Below are 19,289 nucleotides of genomic sequence, written 5' to 3'. Positions count from 1 at the left end.
AGCCCTTATAAATGATCTAAAACACCAAAAATATAACTTTAGAATAAAATTTAGAAATCACAGCCCCCAATCATATTTTTTTCTGCGTCCGCCCTTGGGCGGGGCTGACGGAGGGAGCATCAAGTGAGTAGTATATTCCAAGCACGAAAAACTTTTGTTTAAAACACTGAAAAATGGTGTACTTGCGTGCACTTTACGAACGCAACAAAGGTTGTTGGAAAATAATGGCGCTAAAAGTTCCTGTGATAAATTACGACTATATTCCGAGCACAACATATAAATCAGGTTCGATAGTAAGTTATCAGTTAATTTTATACAGTCTGTATGATTATTTTTGAAGTTACAAACTTTATATTGATTTGCGAACTCTTTACAAAGTCCACAAGCAAAATTTTGAGGAGAAGCGAAATTGTATGCACAAATATAGGCGCTAGCTTCGACCTCTAAAGTGCACCACCAACGTACAATTATAGTTAGGGATCTCAAGGATTTTGAGGATTAGAGCACCCACAACCGTGCTCTTGCCAACGAGCACGGTTGTGGGCCCGACCCCACTTTTTCTGCCTACTCTTAGGCAAGAGTACAACACCCACAGCCGTGCTCTTTCGCAAGGGCGAGCACAAGGGTCCCATCATTCCATTATTCAATTCAAATAAAAACATTTCCACAAAATTAAAATACATTACACATACCCGGAATAATATTACAAAATACATTAAAAATTAAAAATTACATAATTAAAATCCTAAAAAATAAAAATTACATAATTAAACTCCTAAAAAATAAAAATTTCATAATTAAACTCCTAAAAATTAAAAATTACATAATTAAATTCATAAAATTAAAAAACCCACTACTCGTGGCCGAATTTCGCCCACATGTGTTTGATTAGGTCTTCTTGTAGCTCAACGTGGGTTCGGGTATCGCGCATTGTGTGCCTTGTGTCGATCCTCTCACCCACCGTCGTATGCACACCTCGGCGTGGGGGAGACCTCGCGCTTGAGCTTCCGTCTTCATCCTCGTCGTAGAAGTTAGCCGCCTTCCGTCCTTCGTCGGCTATAATCATGTTGTGTAAGATAATACACGTGTACATGATGTCGGCGATATTTTTCACGTACAACAGCCGATCCGGGGCCTTCACAATGTTGAATCGGGCTTGAATGACCCCAAAGGCTCTTTCGACGTCTTTCCGCCCAGACTCTTGACGCTGCGCAAAAAGAACCCGTCTCGGGTCTTGCGGGTTGCTGAGCGTCTTCACGAAAGTTGACCACCTTGGGTAGATACCATCGGCGAGATAGTAACCCATGTGGTATACATTTCCGTTGACGGTGAAGTCGATCGCCGATGCTACACCATTCAACACATCATTGAAGAGGGGTGAAGAATAGAGCACGTGAGTGAGGAGTGACGGGGGTATTCGCTGCGACATATGCTTCATAAGCGGCACGATGTTGTTCGTAGTATTCTTGTTCTTCGCGCTCCGCTTCCGCAATGAGATAAGTGAAATCCATTTCAGGTTTTGAGTGAGAGATGAAGGTGTAGATAAGTTGTATGAAAAATATGAATGAGAGATGAATGAGAGATGATTTGATGTAAAAAATGGATGGTGAATGAGTGTATTTATAGATGATTTTGGAGAAAAAAAATAAAAAAAATACAAAAAAACGGGTAAAAATGTCATTTTTTTGGGATTTGGATTTTTTTTTATTTTTTGGTATTATTTTTGATTTTTTTTAAAAAAAAATGATTTTCCAACGGATATGCCGTTGGCCAATCACATATTGTCACGTCGCCTCGTCGCCTGTTCGCTGGCACGGATGTGCTCGATGCATCGAGCAGCGCCGTGCCAGCGGCAAGAGCGCAACGGCGGACAGCGGTGCCGCGCCGCTGGCACGGACGAGCGCCTGCTCTCCGTTGTGCATGCTCTTAGTGATACACTTTATAACCTCTAAAGTTTTGTCGTCCTTCATCTTAGATACCAACCCAAATCTGGAACAAAATCATCCTAATTTACATCGCGAATAAAACCTTCGCACCGTTTAAATTTAATGTCTCGACAATTTTTTTGGCAAAAATGAGCAATTCATAATAGAGCAACAAACATAATGTTTGGACCAAAATCATATAATGCTAATATATTTACAAAATAAACCTTAGTATAATATTTAAGTATTTAATTTGCTAGCCGGGGCAAAATATTTTTGACCAGTAAATTTAACGGTATCATTACTTTTAAGGCTTCGATGTAATATTTTAGACCAATCATAAATGATCCTAATTCCTATATTCAAGACAAAATGAATTTATGTCTTAATTCAATTGTCCAAACTTCAAATCACATCTATAGGAGAGAGGAAAAGGGTAAATATAACTTGAGGCATGGCTCTGTTCTTTTTTTTTTTGGTAACTCAGTGGTGTGGCTCTGAAACTTTTTTTTGGGAGAGCTTGTGAGGACGGAAATGGTCAACGGACTTTCACATGATAAACAAAAAAATTGATCATCAACTTGAATCTTTTTTGATATCATGTAAAAATGGCTAGTTCAAAAGATAATACTTTTAAGAGAGTTATCCAAGCTTTAACAGAAGAAACATGATTTTTTACCAAATCCACGTGGAATAAGAATTAGAAGTGTAAAAAAATAGAGATGCGAGCATCCACCATGACAGATGTCCCGGCGGACGTCGGACCGGCATACCGGACGTCCGCACGGGACGTCCGTCATTAGGAAGCATGCATACGGATACGGACGTCCGCTGCGGACACCGGAGCTCTGCGGCTTTCCGGGACGTCCATTGGGATGTCCGCCATTGCGTTGACACTACGGACGTCCCGGCGGACGTCCTGATTTTTTATTGTTTTTTGTGGATGTCCGTCGGGATGTCCTTGAGGATATCTGTCATTGTGTAGTGAGATGTCCTTATGACGTGGCAGTGCAGTGAGATGTCCTATGACGTGGCCGGAGATATTTTTGGGAAGTCTGTCGGGACATCCGTCCCATTGTGGATGCCCTAAGAGATGGACCAAATGAGATGTACAGATAGGATTGCTTCTGCATCGTACTAAAACCAAGCTAATACAAGTATGCAATTAATATATTTTATATATTTCTATATGTATATATGCATTGAAGGAGATGCCCACGTCCAACTCCATTTGTTTCTTTATTACCTGCATTCATTTAATAATCCTGGTGATTACTTAAATTTGCGGCTACTTTCAAATTAAAATAAGAAAGCAAAGAAAAGAGACTACCTTTTTTCCTGATTTCCAGTTCTGTAAATCTCAAACTTATCACGGTCACCATAAAAAAGAGGGAAAAAAACGAGCTGGGCAGTATGATATGATTTTTCTTGCCGGAAATCGCATTTCCGGCATGAACTTGTTCCAAGCTTCCTGACGGGGGCACCTAAATTCACCTCTCCTCTGAATTAAACTTGTTCCAAGCTTCCTGAGACACAAGGAATGCATGTTAAGTGAAAGTCAATGGGGTCACATCTTGCTCTTTGTAACTATAGTAGCGCAGAAATAGTCAGTGTCTGTCTAAACAAATGATAATTCAGAAAAAAAAAATCAACACCTATTACATACAAACCTTTAGTAGATCAAAAACTTTCTCGCATATGTACTTTTGCTGAATTGTCGCACCGCGTTGTTGTAATTTATCAGGGTGAACACAGAGAGTGGCCCTCCTGTAAGCTTTTTTAACAGCCGCAGAAGTTATCACTTCTGTTAATGAAACAGGATGCCAACCACTATCAGGCCCAAGGATCTGCCAAAGGCATTTATTCGTTACACAGCAATCATTTATTGATAACAGATTACATACCATATTAATAACAGTAAAAACTCGAAAAATATGCAAACGTAGTTCTGGGTATAAAATGAAAACTGAGATGATGGATCGAGATATAAGAGAAATGGAAAGAAAATCATACATATTGTAAAGTAGATAGCAGGGCTCGAAGGTTTCTCTGTTTTCCACTTGACCATCTCTTGACTTCAGCATCCAGAGTTTCTGCAACTTTCTGCAGAAATACTTCCTCTAAGATAATAGACAACATCAAACAATAGAAACGAATCTCAACGAAGATATGGCGTTCTTACATTCCTCTCTTCTCTTTCTTTTTGTGCAAGAAAGTCTCGCCTATTTTTCTCTGCCAAGGCATTTGCCTGAAATTGTAGCAAAATGAATATCAGGGTGGTTAAAGGATAATCCTACACAATGAGAAAGAAAAGCACCGGATGAAAAAGAATGCACTCACTGCTCGCTCTGCAGTTCTTCTATATCTTTCCAACCGAGCTTTACACCTCTGAGGTGATTCACTTTCAGCCCCTAGAAAGTTTTAAATCGGGTAAGAAAACCGCCTCCAAGGAAATCATGTAAAATGCTACGTGTAGTTAGGGCTCAAAAATAGAAACAATAACTTGAAAAATAATATTCTAATGGAATCCATGAATATCCCTTATGCATACCATCATGTGTTGAAGAATATGCATATCGCACACAATTCGAGACTCCAGTACCTTGGAAGTAAATGTCCTGGCAATCAGATAAAACAAATCACATGAATATTCAATCAACCAGAATTTAGAACTACATACCAGGAAGCTCACTCACAGATGACAAAAAGCTCTGTCTTGTATCAGTAAATCTAGAAGACGCTGAAAACCTATCAGGTACAGATTTTTCTATTCGATCAAGGGGATCGTGTGCAGGCTTTTGAGCCATTAACTTTTCAGCAGTTCGCTGTCGAGCCTCTGCAGTTGCTCTCTCTACAGCAGCTCGATCAGTCCTAAGTCTTGCCTCCGCTGATGCCTTCTCCAGTCTTTCTTGAGCCTCTGCCAGAGCCCTTTGTCTTACTTCAGCAGTGGCTCTCTCAACTGCAGCTCTCTCACGAGCTTCAAAATATGATCTTTCTTGAGCTTCAAGAGCCGCCTTATCAACTGCCATCGTGTCCTTTTCTCTTTCCCTTTCCCGCTCTCTTTCTTCCTCTAGTTTTCTCATATGTTCATTTTCAGGCGCAGTTTCCTGTCTTATTCTTTCCCCTACTTTTAGGTCTTTTCCTGCAAAGTTGCCTCTCATATTTGAGTTTTTTACTTCAATTGGATGGCTTGTAGCATCTTTCTTAGATGATAGTCTGTCACTATATTGTTTCGAGAATGATGGGATTTCTTCCATCTTCCCTCCACTAGCATTAGACTCTGGTATCACTTGACGCAGATTGCAGTTATCACTGATATCCACCCTCTTAACAGTAAACTGAGCACTATTCATCTTTTGGCCCTCACCACGAGAGTGTCCCAGTTCGGACGATATTAAACCTGATGTAACACGTGAGACCCCCATGTCAGAGCCACAAGTCTTCGAATGTAACATCTGCTTGGGTTCACAAGGAGAGTTGATATCATTGTTTGCAGCACTGGGAGTGTTTATCTCTAGTGAACCATCTTGATTCTTGCTGAATTCATGAAATCCACCTAGAACCCATATGTCACCCCCAGTCTCAGTTTTATATGTACTACTCTTAGGTTTATCTTTCATGTCCCCATTTTCTTCAGGTGAAAATGCTCTTTGAGAGGATCTCAGCATTTGCATATTATCATGCTTCCCCAAGTCTTTAGTTGCAGTCACTTCATCAATTTTATATCCCCCCTCTGATACTTCCAATTTATCCCCATCTATGAGGATAGGACTATCGAGATCCCATTCTACTTCACTCTCATCATGTCCATTAGGTTCAATTTCTTCAGCATGCTCACTCATCTCTTCATGCAAACTAGCATCCGAACTCGATTTCATATTTCCTGTTTTTTCAAAGTCCTCTTCCTCACTAACTGCTTCTGTCTCAGACATTCTGAACCTCAAAACAGTATCTTCATTGTTGCGCACATCTTGATTTCTCTCTTTATTTACATCCAACTCATATCTGGCTTGGCCAAAAGCCTTCCTAGATGCTGACTCATTCACTGTCAGTTTACCTGTTTCCATATCTTTCTCACAGTCAAGCCATCTATTCGAACTGTTACCATGGCCAGCAGCTATATACGAGTTGTCACCACTCTCTCTATGCTTCTTAGAATCTCGAAGGATCTCACCATTCTCTTTCAGGTCATAATTTTCTTCCAGAATGCTTTCAGATTGTTTTACAGAATCCCCACTTTGTTGTATGCCAGTTCTGTCTTGCATAATTTCCCTTGTTTCTGCTTGCATGACATCTTCAAAACAACTTTGAAATTCTTCCACGAGAATATTTTGTCCATCCATAATACGAGTCTGTTTTGTTATTTGAGAATCAACAGACCTTTTCTCAGCATCCATTCTATTAGGAGAATCCTTGCTCTTTAATTTAGCCTCTACTTCATTCTCATTTCCCCTAGCTTCTGTCTGCAACTCAAAATATGCAGTTGCTTCCCTCCAAACAACATCACGAGCAGAATTATCAGCAATGCTGTTAGAGCATTGGACTCCATGAGGCACTAGTATTTCCTCAGTGCTCTCTATTGATTCCATCCTTCCTTCAACAATAGGCATGGAGATTGGGGTTTTATCCCCACATGAGTGAAGGAATTTCTCATCCTCAGTGTCCATGGAGGCCCTGGCAGTCTCATTTGTTTTCTCCGCCACGTTAGCAGCACTGTGGCTGCGGATATACTTCCCCTCCACTTTAACATTCCTATTTTCACTTTCCTTACACTCAGCAGATAAGGTAGCATTTATTTTCGCATCAAAGAAAGGTGATGCAATGTCATCAGCCACTCCGTCAGAGGTATAACACTGAAAAGGATTTCGTTCTGCATTTTGTTTGTCATGCTGACTTTTTTTAACAGCTAAGACAGGTGGAGGCCTAGATGGGGGTGGTAATCGCAAAGGCTTAGTTCGCAGACTGATATCACATACTGTAACAAATGGTTTTATTTGGGTAGTAGAATTCCCAAGTATCTCCAAAGGTTTAGAATCATTTGTATGTGTATCAGAGACACTGAGTGAGGAATTTGGTGAACACTTGCATTGCTTTTCTCCAGCAACTCTTGCACCATATTCTCCACCGTGGTTGGTGTTACTTAGCATGCCCTCGGAGAAATCTTCATCATCCCCACCCCAGGAAACAGGACTTTCATAAAGAGAGAAAGTATATCCAGGAACAACACTAAAATTAGTCACATGACTGGTCGTGGTGAGCACTGTACCGGTGCTGATATGACAAGATTTATTATAAGATGCAGTATGCTTGTTAATGTTTTCCAATGACTGCTGAAAATCACCATCTGATAACCTTTGGCTCTTATCAGATCCAGCCAGCGGATCTAATTCATCTGACAGAGACCCACTTTGTGCTGGACTCCTAAAAGAAAATATTCCAAACACAGGTCGCAGTTACAACAAAGCATGACCAAGCTTTTCTCTCAAAGAGAAGGAGAAATGTTTAGCTTATCTAATTACAAACAACTACAGTCAAACTCCTGAATACATCGACGATATATACCTCCCAATCATAAAGATGGCAACCCAAAAGTAAAAAGCATTAGTAAGCAATTTATTCTAACTAATTGTTCATTAAGATGCTTGAACTTTGAAATCTCATATTGAATTAGCTCCTCCGAATGAATTTTGGAATGCACGTTTGTTATTACGTTATATGTAGAAAAGAAAATATAACAAGAAGGAAAAAGTTCAAATGCATTTGAATTCACAACACTCTCTGAAGGAAATAAACACCCTCTCCAGGTGACCTTGGAGCAACTCTCTTTAAGCTCAAGGGTTCCAAAGTTCTCTGTAACTCCTTTGTTTGTCAAGAAGTTCCTATTCAAAGCTAGCGAGTTTAGTTGTAAGAATTGAAGCCACCACCAGGACAAGCACCAGTCCCTTTCAAGACGAAGTGATTAACCCCTGGGATATAATGCTATATAACACCGATACGCCACCCTGTTGCCGTATCACGTATCGGATACGTATCCGATACCGATACGCGACGGATACACCGTCGATACGTATCCTGGGCGTATCCGCGAGCTGGGCCGTATTGGGCCGGGAAACCTCAGATTCGATACGTATCCTTCGGCGTATCCGCGAGCTGGGCCGTATTGGGCCTTCATCCTCCTCTATCTGCAAAGATCTGAGGTTCTCCTCTTCGAAATCAACGTCCATCTCTGTCGAAGAACTTCGCAACTTTCAATTTACGAACTTCAATCCGATTTGGGAACAAAATTGACAGTTAATCGGATATGAAGAAGAAGAAGAAGAAGAAGAAGAAGAAGAAGAAAGGGGAGGCGCCGCTATTGCCTCAACTAGGGATTGAAGAAAATTGGAAATGGGAGAATGAATTGGGCAAGAAGTAGTCACGATGGAAAAGGAGTATATTTGGGGCTCATTTTTTGGGCCAATTTATTACTCCATTAACTTTGTCTAATTTTGTAACTATAAATAAATATTTTGATCAATATTATTGGTAATATGGATAAGTATAACCAAAAAATCGATGTGGTGTAATCGACCATAAAAGAAATTGACTTTAGCTTTTAATATTTTGTAATTTTATTATTTTTATTTGTATAATAACATTAGAATATCTATTTTGTAATTTATTATGCACTATTATTATTTATTAAAAAAATAGTTAAAACGTATCCGCGTATCGGGTTGTTTGGGAAAGAGCCGTATCCGCGTATCCGTATCCTTCGGATACTGATACGCGTATCCGTATCCGTGCCGCATAGATATAATGCACTCAAAGTCTAAAATATTACCTAATTCTGAAATTAAGTTCCATATGAAATACTAGACCTAAGCAGTGATGCTTGTATTCTACACTTGACAAATATTAAGATAATAAAATTCATGACAGATAATTTTACACAGAATGTAAGGTAATAGATTACTGGAGGCATATAAATGAATACCAGGGGTCATCAGAGGAGTCTGAGTCATATCTGCCACTGCAGTGGCCAACTAAATCCTCAACTGATGCTGTACAGTCAAAGCCTTCACAGTCCCCAAAAACCTCATTGTAGTCAACATCAGAGTGGAGGCTGGAGTCCTCACTGGCCATGAGTGGGAGATGGAGCAGGGGTATTGACGAAGATTGTGAGGTGTGAAAGCCGCCAAAAATCTCCAAGTAATCCTCAAAGCGTGGGGCCAGAGTTGGCAGGCCCAACTTTGGAGGGCCACCAAAAACATCATTGTATATGGACTTGTGAGAAGTGAAGGCATTGTTGGAAGAGAAGCTCCTCTTTGGGAGTGACAGAGAAATATTCTCCATATCCTTTACTTTGTCTCTGAAAGGAAGGTGTATATTGTGCTGTATATTGACTGCTCAACCAATGAAATTGAATATATCATGCAAACACAGAAAAGAATGAGAAACAAAATGCGACCTAATGAGAGAGACTCGAAGACATTTGCATAAAAATAATACCGAGTACAGCACAATATCAACAGAAACAAAAGAAGTAGGTATATGAAGAATTGTGTGATCAAACAATCCATTATAATATGTGGTGGATTGGTCTAAACCATTTTTATCTAAGCTATGCCCAAAATAAACAACCACAGGCTGCAATATTAAAAGTTATAGAAATATCTGAGTAAGCATTGACTACAGAGAGTTAAAAGTTAAAACAAAGACACAACATTTTAAAAATCCCTTCGAAGTATTTATCCTAAAATGAACAAAATATCAGGCATATGGGGCTGACCACTTATCAGTTATCACAGTTTTAATCTTTCAACTTCACATCATCAATAACCCCTGTAAAACTTCTTTTGAGATTTATGCTAGCCAGGGGTAAAACTCCGAATACAGCACAGTTTTTTCCATCATCCAGTTCCAAAATTTGTCTTCTCAGTCCCATCACTCACAGAATGCTAGTTATAGGACGAGTCATCAATTATTACGAAACTATCACAAGTCAAGGAAACGCAAATAGAGCAAGAGCGATCCCCATACACATACAAATAGAATCATTTTCCCTATTGTCTCAGTAAGAATACGGTACGAAAATGGAAAAAGCGCACTTATTAATAATCATCCACTCCTACGCTACATCTCATTCCTAATTTTACATGCACACAAATCACATAGTGGTTTTACACAATTACACATAAACAAAAGTTCCAGTGCATTCAAAAATCCAGCATTGGAGTAGACGACCAAAAGATAATTAAAAAGACGATCGCCAAGTTACAGTTTCAGCAACTACAACACATTATCCGGTAACCTATTATCCCCCCGAGGCTTCAGTCGCACAGTTTAAATCAGCTAAAATATACTGATTTAAGAAGCAAACAAACACAATCCTCCTAAATAAATAAAGGAGCTGCAAAAAAAAAATGAATTTCGGAGCAGATTATGACTCACCTAGACCTAGGCGGGAGCGGGAGCGGGAGCGGGTAGAGAAGTGGAGGCGGCGTAGGTAAGTGAGAGGGAAATGTTCTTCTCCAAATCCGTTACTTTTTCAGTGAGAGGAAGGAGCATGGCGTGAGTATGGTGGTGGGATGAACGATGAAGGCTCGGGTTTACAAATACTAATTTTCGAATTAAAAAAAAAAAACTAATTTTCGAATTCAAAATTATTTTTTTATATATAAATATACTGCGCCGAGTCCTATTAATTAATACCGAAATTCTTAGCATAATTAAAATTTAAACAGACTTGATTTAGTGGGTGGGTGGGCTTATTAAATAAAAAAATACTCTACGAATTACAATTACTTATTACGAATACATGCCAGCTGTACCGTACGGACGAACTAGAAGTTGTTCGCAAAACTATAACCAGAATATTTTACCAAACGCTTTTCTAATTATTTTATGTTTATTTAAAAAGAATACATTGTATGGCTTATAAGGCCGTCCACAATAGGAATAACCAACTAATAGCCCAGCAATAGCCTAGCCACAAACTCCTCCTGCCACATCATTAACACTAAAAATCCTCCTGCCACATTATCAAAACAAGCAAATAGCCCAGTCATAGCCTAGTCATAGCCTAGCCACATCACTCAAAATTATATAAAACAAATAATTAACAATCACACAAAATACGGAATTAAATTTACCACACACAGACAAGATAATTCAATAATAATATTAAAATTTTAAAAAGTACATTAATTAAAATTAAAATAACATTACAACATCCTCATTAATGAGTTTGTCCCACATCGAAAGTGGAACATAAAATATTCAAGATGTCTCTATAAAAGAGAAACAACCAAGAATGAGTTTGTCCCACATCGAAAGTGGAACATAAAACATTCACGGATGTCTCTATAAAAGAGAAACAACCAAGAATGAGTTTCATAAAAAAATATTAAATAAAAAAATTAAAAAATCCGCTGGGCGATGCGCTTGGCGATCCGGAGCGCTGCAATAGCGCCGAGCGGATCGGCCAGCGCACCGCCTAGCGCCGTGAAACCACCGAGCGCTCGGCTGTTTTTAATTCCGAAATCCGCTGGGCGGTTGCAATGGACCGCCTAGCGCCGGCGCTCGGCTAGGCGGTGCGCTAGGCGCCATTGCGGATGGCCTAGTAAGAACATAATTAAAACGTAGTAATGACATGACTAATGCGATATTAGAGCTTCGAGTTTCGTCAGAATTTAAAGTGGATAAAGTAAGCGGGGACAAGAGATTTGAGTTGTATTCTCGAATTTAAGCCTTTAAGCTAGGGCGCTAATCATGGGAGTTGACAAGTTATTGTTAGGGTATCAAGCTTTTTGTATTAACAGAAAAAAAGAAGATATATATGAGCCATGGCTCCAATTTTGTTTATGCTAATAATTAATTACAAGGATGCTCTAGCATCGTTTCTCTATGGTATAAAACAATTCCCTCAGAGCATCCGCAATGGGCGGACGATGGCACGCCCGATGGCGCGCATCGTCCGCGCCATCCATCGTCCGCACCCATTGCGGGTGCGTGCCATAGGGCGCGGACGATAGTCGCGCCCTATACTTCGGTCGCGGAGGATAGCGCGGACGATGGCCATCGTCCGCCCCATTGCGGCTGTCGCGGACGATGGCCGCGGACGATGGTCTTCGTCCGCCCCATTGTGGAGGTCGCGGACGATGGCACGCGGTTTTGATTTTCTATTTAAATCTCGTTTCTCATTCAGTTGTGCATACGAACATATCGACTATCTCTTTACATATTCTCTCTCTACATCCAACCAAAATGAATCTCGGCGACGACACCAATAGTTCCAGTTCGTCTGAATCCGGTGGTTCGCTTGACGAAGCATTAGATGCAGCCGTTGAAGAGGCCATGGCGGCATGCTATGCGCAAATGCAGCGCGAGAAGGAGGCTACAGGCCGCGAGTGTCTGAAGAGCTTTTGTCGGGGGATAGTAGAGTCCTATGGCGACACATATTTGCGCAAGCTGACAGCCACTGATTACCAGGGTCTGATGCAGATGCACGAGAGGGCGCACGGGTTTCCCGGGATGCTCGGGAGCATCGACTGTATGCACTGGGAGTGGAAGAATTGTCCGACGGCGTGGAGAGGCCAATTCACAAGTGGATACAAGGGCAGCCACCCGACGATGATCCTCGAAGCCGTCGCTGACCATCGGCTCTGGATCTGGCATGCTTACTTCGGCGTAGCCGGGTCGAACAACGACATCAACGTCCTCAACTCGTCCACCCTCTTCACCGACCAATGTAACGGCAACGGCCTGGCCATCAAGTTCACTGCCAACAGACGCCAATACCATATGGGGTACTACTTGGCCGATGGCATCTACCCACGGTGGCCAGTTTTTCTAAAGACGGTCAGCTGCCCAATTGGTGGGAAGAGGGTTTTATTTGCGCAAAAGCAGGAGGCGGCGCGGAAGGATGTCGAGTGGGCATTTGGGGTGCTCCAATCACAGTGGGCAATTGTGAAAAGGCCGGCTCGTTTCTGGTACAAGGAAGTCATCGCCGATGTCATATATGCGTGCATAATCATGCACAACATAATAGTCGAGAGTGAAGGCGGAAGCATCACCGACTGAAATGAAGACGACCGTGCATCTAGCTCTTCCGGCGCATCGACCGACACACCCGATAGAGGGTTACCGTTAGGCTTCGAAGAGGTTCTATCTAGACAGGCCGCAATGCGCAACCTACAGGAGCATGCGCAGCTCATGAGCGACATGATTCAACACGTGTGGGCTAGTAACCGCCGTCGCTGAGTTTGCATTTTTTTTAATTCGCATTGTAATGTATTAATTTTTATTAAATGAAATGAAGTTTTTGAAATTCGTATTTTAATGTATTATTTTTTTTAAATTCGTATGGATTTTGTAAATATTAAAAAAATGATGACGTTGCGCGCCTTAGGGCGCCACACTGCAGGTGGGGAGGTAGGAGGATAAAACTGCTGACGTGTCGCTCCATAGGGCGCGCCTTAGGGCGCCCCATTGCTAATGCCCTTATTAAGTAAAAAAAATACTCTACGAATTACAATTACTTATTACGAATACATGCCAGCTGTACCGTACGGACGAACTAGAAGTTGTTCGCAAAACTATAACCAGAATATTTTACCAAACGCTTCTCTAATTATTTTATGTTTATTTAAAAAGAATACATTGTATAGCTTATAAGGCCATTCACAATAGGAATAGCCAAGCAATAGCCCAACAATAGCCTAGCCACAAACTCCTCTTACCACATCATCAACACTAAAAATCCTCCTAGCACATCATCAAAACAAACAAATAGCCCAGTCATAGCCTAGTCATAGCCTAGCCACATCACTCAAAATTATATAAAACAAATAATTAACAATCACACAAAATACGGAATTAAATTTACCACACACATACGAGAAAATCCAATAATAATATTAAAATTTTAAAAAGTACATTAATTAAAATTAAAATAACATTACAACATCCTCATTAATGAGTTTGTCCCACATCGAAAGTGAAAAAAATATTAAATAAAAAAAATTAAAAAATTCGTTGGGCGATGCGCTTGGCGATCCGAAGCGCTGCAATAGCGCCGAGCGGATCGCCCATAGCACCGCCTTGCGCCGTGAAACCACCGAGCGCTCGGCTGTTTTTAATTCTGAAATCCGCTGGGCGGTTGTAATGGACCGCCTAGCGGACCGACTAGCACCGGCGCTCGGCTAGGCGGTGCGCTAGGCGCCATTGCGGATGGCCTAATAAGAACATAATTAAAACGTAGTAATGACATGACTAATGCGATATTAGAGCTGTGAATTTCGTCAGAATTTAAAGTGGATAAAGTAAGCGGGGACAAAAGATTTGAGTTGTATTCTCGAATTTAAGCCTTTAAGCTAGGGCGCTATCATGGGATTTGACGAGTTATTGTTAGGGTATAAGCTTTTTGTATTAACAGAAAAAAAGAAGATATATATGAGCCATGGCTCCAATTTTGTTTATGCTAATAATTAATTACAAGGATGCTCTAGCATCGTTTCTCTATGGTATAAAACAATTCCCTCAAAGCATCCGCAATGGCGGACGATGGCACGCCCGATGGCGCGCATCGTCCGCGCCATCCATCGTCCGCAGCCATTGCGGGTGCGTGCCATAGGGCGCGGACGATAGTCGCGCCCTATACTTCGGTCGCGGAGGATAGCGCTGACGATGGCCATCGTCCGCGCCATCGTCCGCCCCATTGCGGCTGTCGCGGACGATGGCCGCGGACGATGGTCATCGTCCGCGCCATCGTCCGCCCCATTATGGAGGTCGCGGATGATCGACGTAGACGATGGCGCGCGGTTTTGATTTTCTATTTAAATCTCGTTTCTCATTCAGTTGTTCATACGAACATATCGACTATCTCTTTACATATTCTCTCTCTACATCCAACCAAAATGAATCTCGGCGACGACACCAATAGTTCCAGTTCGTCTGAATCCGGTGGTTCGCTTGACGAAGCATTAGATGCAGCCGTTGAAGAGGCCATGGCGGCATGCTATGCGCAAATGCAGCGCGAGAAGGAGGCTACAGGCCGCGAGTGTCTGAAGAGCTTTTGTCGGGGGATAGTAGAGGCCTATGGCGACACATATTTGCGCAAGCCGACAGCCACTGATTGCCAGGGTCTGATGCAGATGCACGAGAGGGCGCACGGGTTTCCCGGGATGCTCGGGAGCATCGACTGTATGCACTGGGAGTGGAAGAATTGTCCGACGGCGTGGAGAGGCCAATTCACAAGTGGATACAAGGGCAGCCACCCGACGATGATCCTCGAAGCCGTCGCTGACCATCGGCTCTGGATCTGGCATGCTTACTTCGGCGTAGCCGGGTCGAACAACGACATCAACGTCCTCAACTCGTCCACCCTCTTCACCGACCAATGTAACGGCAACGGCCTGGCCATCAAGTTCACTGCCAACAGACGCCAATACCATATGGGGTACTACTTGGCCGATGGCATCTACCCACGGTGGCCAGTTTTTCTAAAGACGGTCAGCTGCCCAATTGGTGGGAAGAGGGTTTTATTTGCGCAAAAGCAGGAGGCGGCGCGGAAGGATGTCGAGTGGGCATTTGGGGTGCTCCAATCACAGTGGGCAATTGTGAAAAGGCCGGCTCGTTTCTGGTACAAGGAAGTCATCGCCGATGTCATATATGCGTGCATAATCATGCACAACATAATAGTCGAGAGTGAAGGCGGAAGCATCACCGACTGAAATGAAGACGACCGTGCATCTAGCTCTTCCGGCGCATCGACCGACACACCCGATAGAGGGTTACCGTTAGGCTTCGAAGAGGTTCTATCTAGACAGGCCGCAATGCGCAACCTACAGGAGCATGCGCAGCTCATGAGCGACATGATTCAACACGTGTGGGCTCGTAACCGCCGTCGCTGAGTTTGCATTTTTTTTAATTCGCATTGTAATGTATTAATTTTTATTAAATGAAATGAAGTTTTTGAAATTCGTATTTTAATGTATTATTTTTTTTAAATTCGTATGGATTTTGTAAATATTAAAAAAAAGATGACGTAGAGCGCCTTAGGGCGCCCCACTGCAGGTGGGTAGGTAGGAGGATAAAACTGCTGACGTGCCGCGCCTTAGGGCGCCCCATTGCTAATGCCCTTATTAAGTAAAAAAATACTCTACGAATTACAATTACTTATTACGAAAACATGCCAGCTGTACCGTACGGACGAACTAGAAGTTGTTCGCAAAACTATAACCAGAATATTTTACCAAACGCTTCTCTAATTATTTTATGTTTATTTAAAAAGAATACATTGTATGGCTTATAAGGCCATCCACAATAGGAATAGCCAAGCAATAGCCCAGCAATAGCCTAGCCACAAACTCCTCCTGCCACATCATCAACACTAAAAATCCTCCTACCACATCATCAAAACAAACAAATAGCACAGCCATAGCCTAATCATAGCCTAGCCACATCACTCAAAATTATATAAAACAAATAATTAACAATCACACAAAATACGGAATTAAATTTACCACACACATACGAGAAAATCCAATAATAATATTAAAATTTTAAAAAGTACATTAATTAAAATTAAAATAACATTACAACATCCTCATTAATGAGTTTGTCCCACATCGAAAGTGAAAAAAATATTAAATAAAAAAAATTAAAAAATTCGTTGGGCGATGCGCTTGGCGATCCGGAGCGCTGCAATAGCGCCGAGCGGATCGCCCAGAGCACCGCCTAGCGCCGTGAAACCGCCGAGCGCTCGGCCGTTTTTAATTCCGAAATCCGCTGGGCGGTTTGCAATGTACCGCCTAGCGGACCGCCTAGCGCCGGCGCTCGGCTAGGCGGTGCGCTAGGCGCCATTGCGGATGGCCTAATAAGAACATAATTAAAACGTAGTAATGACATGACTAATGCGATATTAGAGCTGTGAATTTCGTCAGAATTTAAAGTGGATAAAGTAAGCGGGGACAAAAGATTTGAGTTGTATTCTCGAATTTAAGCCTTTAAGCTAGGGCGCTAATCATGGGATTTGACAAGTTATTGTTAGGGTATCAAGCTTTTTGTATTAACAGAAAAAAGAAGATATTTATGAGCCATGGCTCCAATTTTGTTTATGCTAATAATTAATTACAAGGATGCTCTAGCATCGTTTCTCTATGGTATAAAACAATTCCCTCAGAGCATCCGCAATGGGCGGACGATGGCATTCCCGATGGCGCGCATCGTCCGCGCCATCCATCGTCCGCGCCATCCATCGTCCGCACCCATTGCGGGTGCGTGCCATAGGGCGCGGACGATAGTCGCGCCCTATACTTCGGTCGCGGAGTATAGCCCGGACGATGGCCATCGTCCGCGTCATCGTCCGCCCCATTGCGACTGTCGCGGACGATGTCCGCGGACGATGGTCATCGTCCGCGCCATCGTCCGCCCCATTATGGAGGTCGCGGATGATCGACGTAGACGATGGCACGCGGTTTTGATTTTCTATTTAAATCTCGTTTCTCATTCAGTTGTTCATACGAACATATCGACTATCTCTTTACATATTCTCTCTCTACATCCAACCAAAATGAATCTCGGCGACGACACCAATAGTTTCAGTTCGTCTGAATCCGGTGGTTCGCTTGACGAAGCATTAGATGCAGCCGTTGAAGAGGCCATGGCGGCATGCTATGCGCAAATGCAGCGTGAGAAGGAGGCTACATGCCACGAGTGTCTGAAGAGCTTTTGTCGGGGGATAGTAGAGGCCTATGGCGACACATATTTGCGCAAGCCGACAGCCACTGATTGCCAGGGTCTGATGCAGATGCACGAGAGGGCGCACGGGTTTCCCGGGATGCTCGGGAGCATCGACTGTATGCACTGGGAGTGGAAGAATTGTCCGACGGCGTGGAGAGGCCAATTCACAAGTGGATACAAGGGCAACCACCTGACGATGATCCTCGAAGCCGTCGCTGACCATCGGCTCTGAATCTGGCATGCTTACTTCGGCGTAGCCGGGTCGAACAATGACATCAACGTCCTCAACTCGTCCACCCTCTTCACCGACCAATGTAACAGCAACGGCCTGGCCATCGAGTTCACTGCCAACAGACGCCAATACCATATGGGGTACTACTTGGCCGATGGCATCTACCCACGGTGGCCAGTTTTCCTAAAGACGGTCAGCTGCCCAATTGGTGAGAAGAGGGTTTTATTTGCGCAAAAGCAGGAGGCGGCACGGAAGGATGTCCAGCGGGCATTTGGGGTGCTCCAATCACGGTGGGCAATTGTGAAAGGGCCGGCTCGTTTCTAGTACAAGGAAGTCATCGCCGATGTCATATATGCGTGCATAATCATGCACAACATGATAGTCGAGAGTGAAGGCGGAAGCATCACCGACTGGAATGAAGACGACCGTGCATCTAGCTCTTCCGGCACATCGACCGACACACCCGATAGAGGGTTACCGTTAGGCTTCGAAGAGGTTCTATCTAGACAGGCCTCAATGCGCAACCAACAGGAGCATGCGCAGCTCATGTGTGACATGATTGAAGAAGTGTGGGCTCATAACCGCCGTCGCTGAGTTTGCGTTTTTTATTAATTCGCATTGTAATGTATTAATTTTTATTAAATGAAATGAAGTTTTTGAAATTCGTATTTTAATGTATTATTTTTTTTTAAATTCGTATGGAATTTGTAAATATTAAAAAATGATGACGTGGCGCGCCTTAGGGCGCCCCACTGCAGGTGGGGAGGTAGGATGATAAAACTGCTGACGTGGCGCGCCATAGGTCGCCCCATTGCTAATGCCCTCATTTGGGTCCATCGTGCTGCGCACTTTACATAAAGATAAATTAATTGTAAGACTGTATAAAATATTCAAAGTTGAAGCGTGTATTAATAATTAATAATAATACATGATGCATTGTTTTTCTCCCTTGGAAAAAAGGATGGTGCAGCGTAGTTGAATAAATTAAAATAAGCAATGGTTATGATCATTGTTATTTAATACTACTATATATTACTAGTAATAATAAAGACAAAGTAGCATGCCTGCCCCTCTGTCTATATATGTTTAAAATAAGCAATGGTTATGATCATTGTTATTTAATACTACTATATATTACTAGTAATAATAAAGACAAAGTAGCATGCCTGCCCATCTGTCTATATGTTTGCCTCATATTCAAGCTTTCATTATGGGTTTAGGAACTCAATTATTCTTTTTTCCAGATTATATTATCCTATCTATCCACCAAATTCGGTTATGTCTTCCTGAAACTTTCAACTTCTCCATTGAGAGGTTGAGGAATTTGATGAATATGATTTCGAAATCGCAACTTAATTTGTTAGTAATATATTCGCACGGTTTCTTAGAGCATCCGCAATGGGCGG

At 42.3% G+C, this 19,289-nt stretch overlaps 1 protein-coding gene across 3 annotated transcripts; it reads right to left on the bottom strand.

Moving 5' to 3' along the window:
- Positions 1-2,779: 2,779 nt before the first annotated feature.
- On the bottom strand, positions 2,780-10,502 carry LOC121795373. 3 transcript variants are annotated; one of them, XM_042193894.1, is made up of 10 exons: positions 10,359-10,502; positions 8,902-9,276; positions 4,622-7,346; positions 4,477-4,543; positions 4,266-4,336; positions 4,108-4,173; positions 3,939-4,028; positions 3,596-3,772; positions 3,256-3,451; positions 2,780-3,171 (listed from the first exon to the last, which is right to left on the bottom strand). In XM_042193894.1, the coding sequence occupies exons 2-9, from the start codon at positions 9,258-9,260 to the stop codon at positions 3,416-3,418; spliced, it is 3,591 nt and encodes a 1,196-aa protein (XP_042049828.1). In that variant the 5' UTR covers positions 9,261-9,276; positions 10,359-10,502; the 3' UTR covers positions 2,780-3,171; positions 3,256-3,415. The 3 variants fall into 3 exon arrangements, with proteins under 3 accessions (XP_042049828.1, XP_042049826.1, XP_042049829.1); XM_042193892.1 differs by having other exon boundaries at positions 2,781-3,171; positions 8,902-9,310; XM_042193895.1 differs by lacking the exons at positions 2,780-3,171; positions 3,256-3,451; positions 3,596-3,772; positions 3,939-4,028 and having other exon boundaries at positions 4,606-7,346; positions 8,902-9,310.
- Positions 10,503-19,289: the final 8,787 nt, after the last annotated feature.

The sequence above is a fragment of the Salvia splendens genome, chromosome 3 (genome assembly GCF_004379255.2).
Source record: "Salvia splendens isolate huo1 chromosome 3, SspV2, whole genome shotgun sequence".
Lineage (NCBI taxonomy): Eukaryota > Viridiplantae > Streptophyta > Magnoliopsida > Lamiales > Lamiaceae > Salvia > Salvia splendens.
Note: the sequence above shows the minus strand (reverse complement) of the source record. Positions and strands in the feature narration are given on the sequence as shown.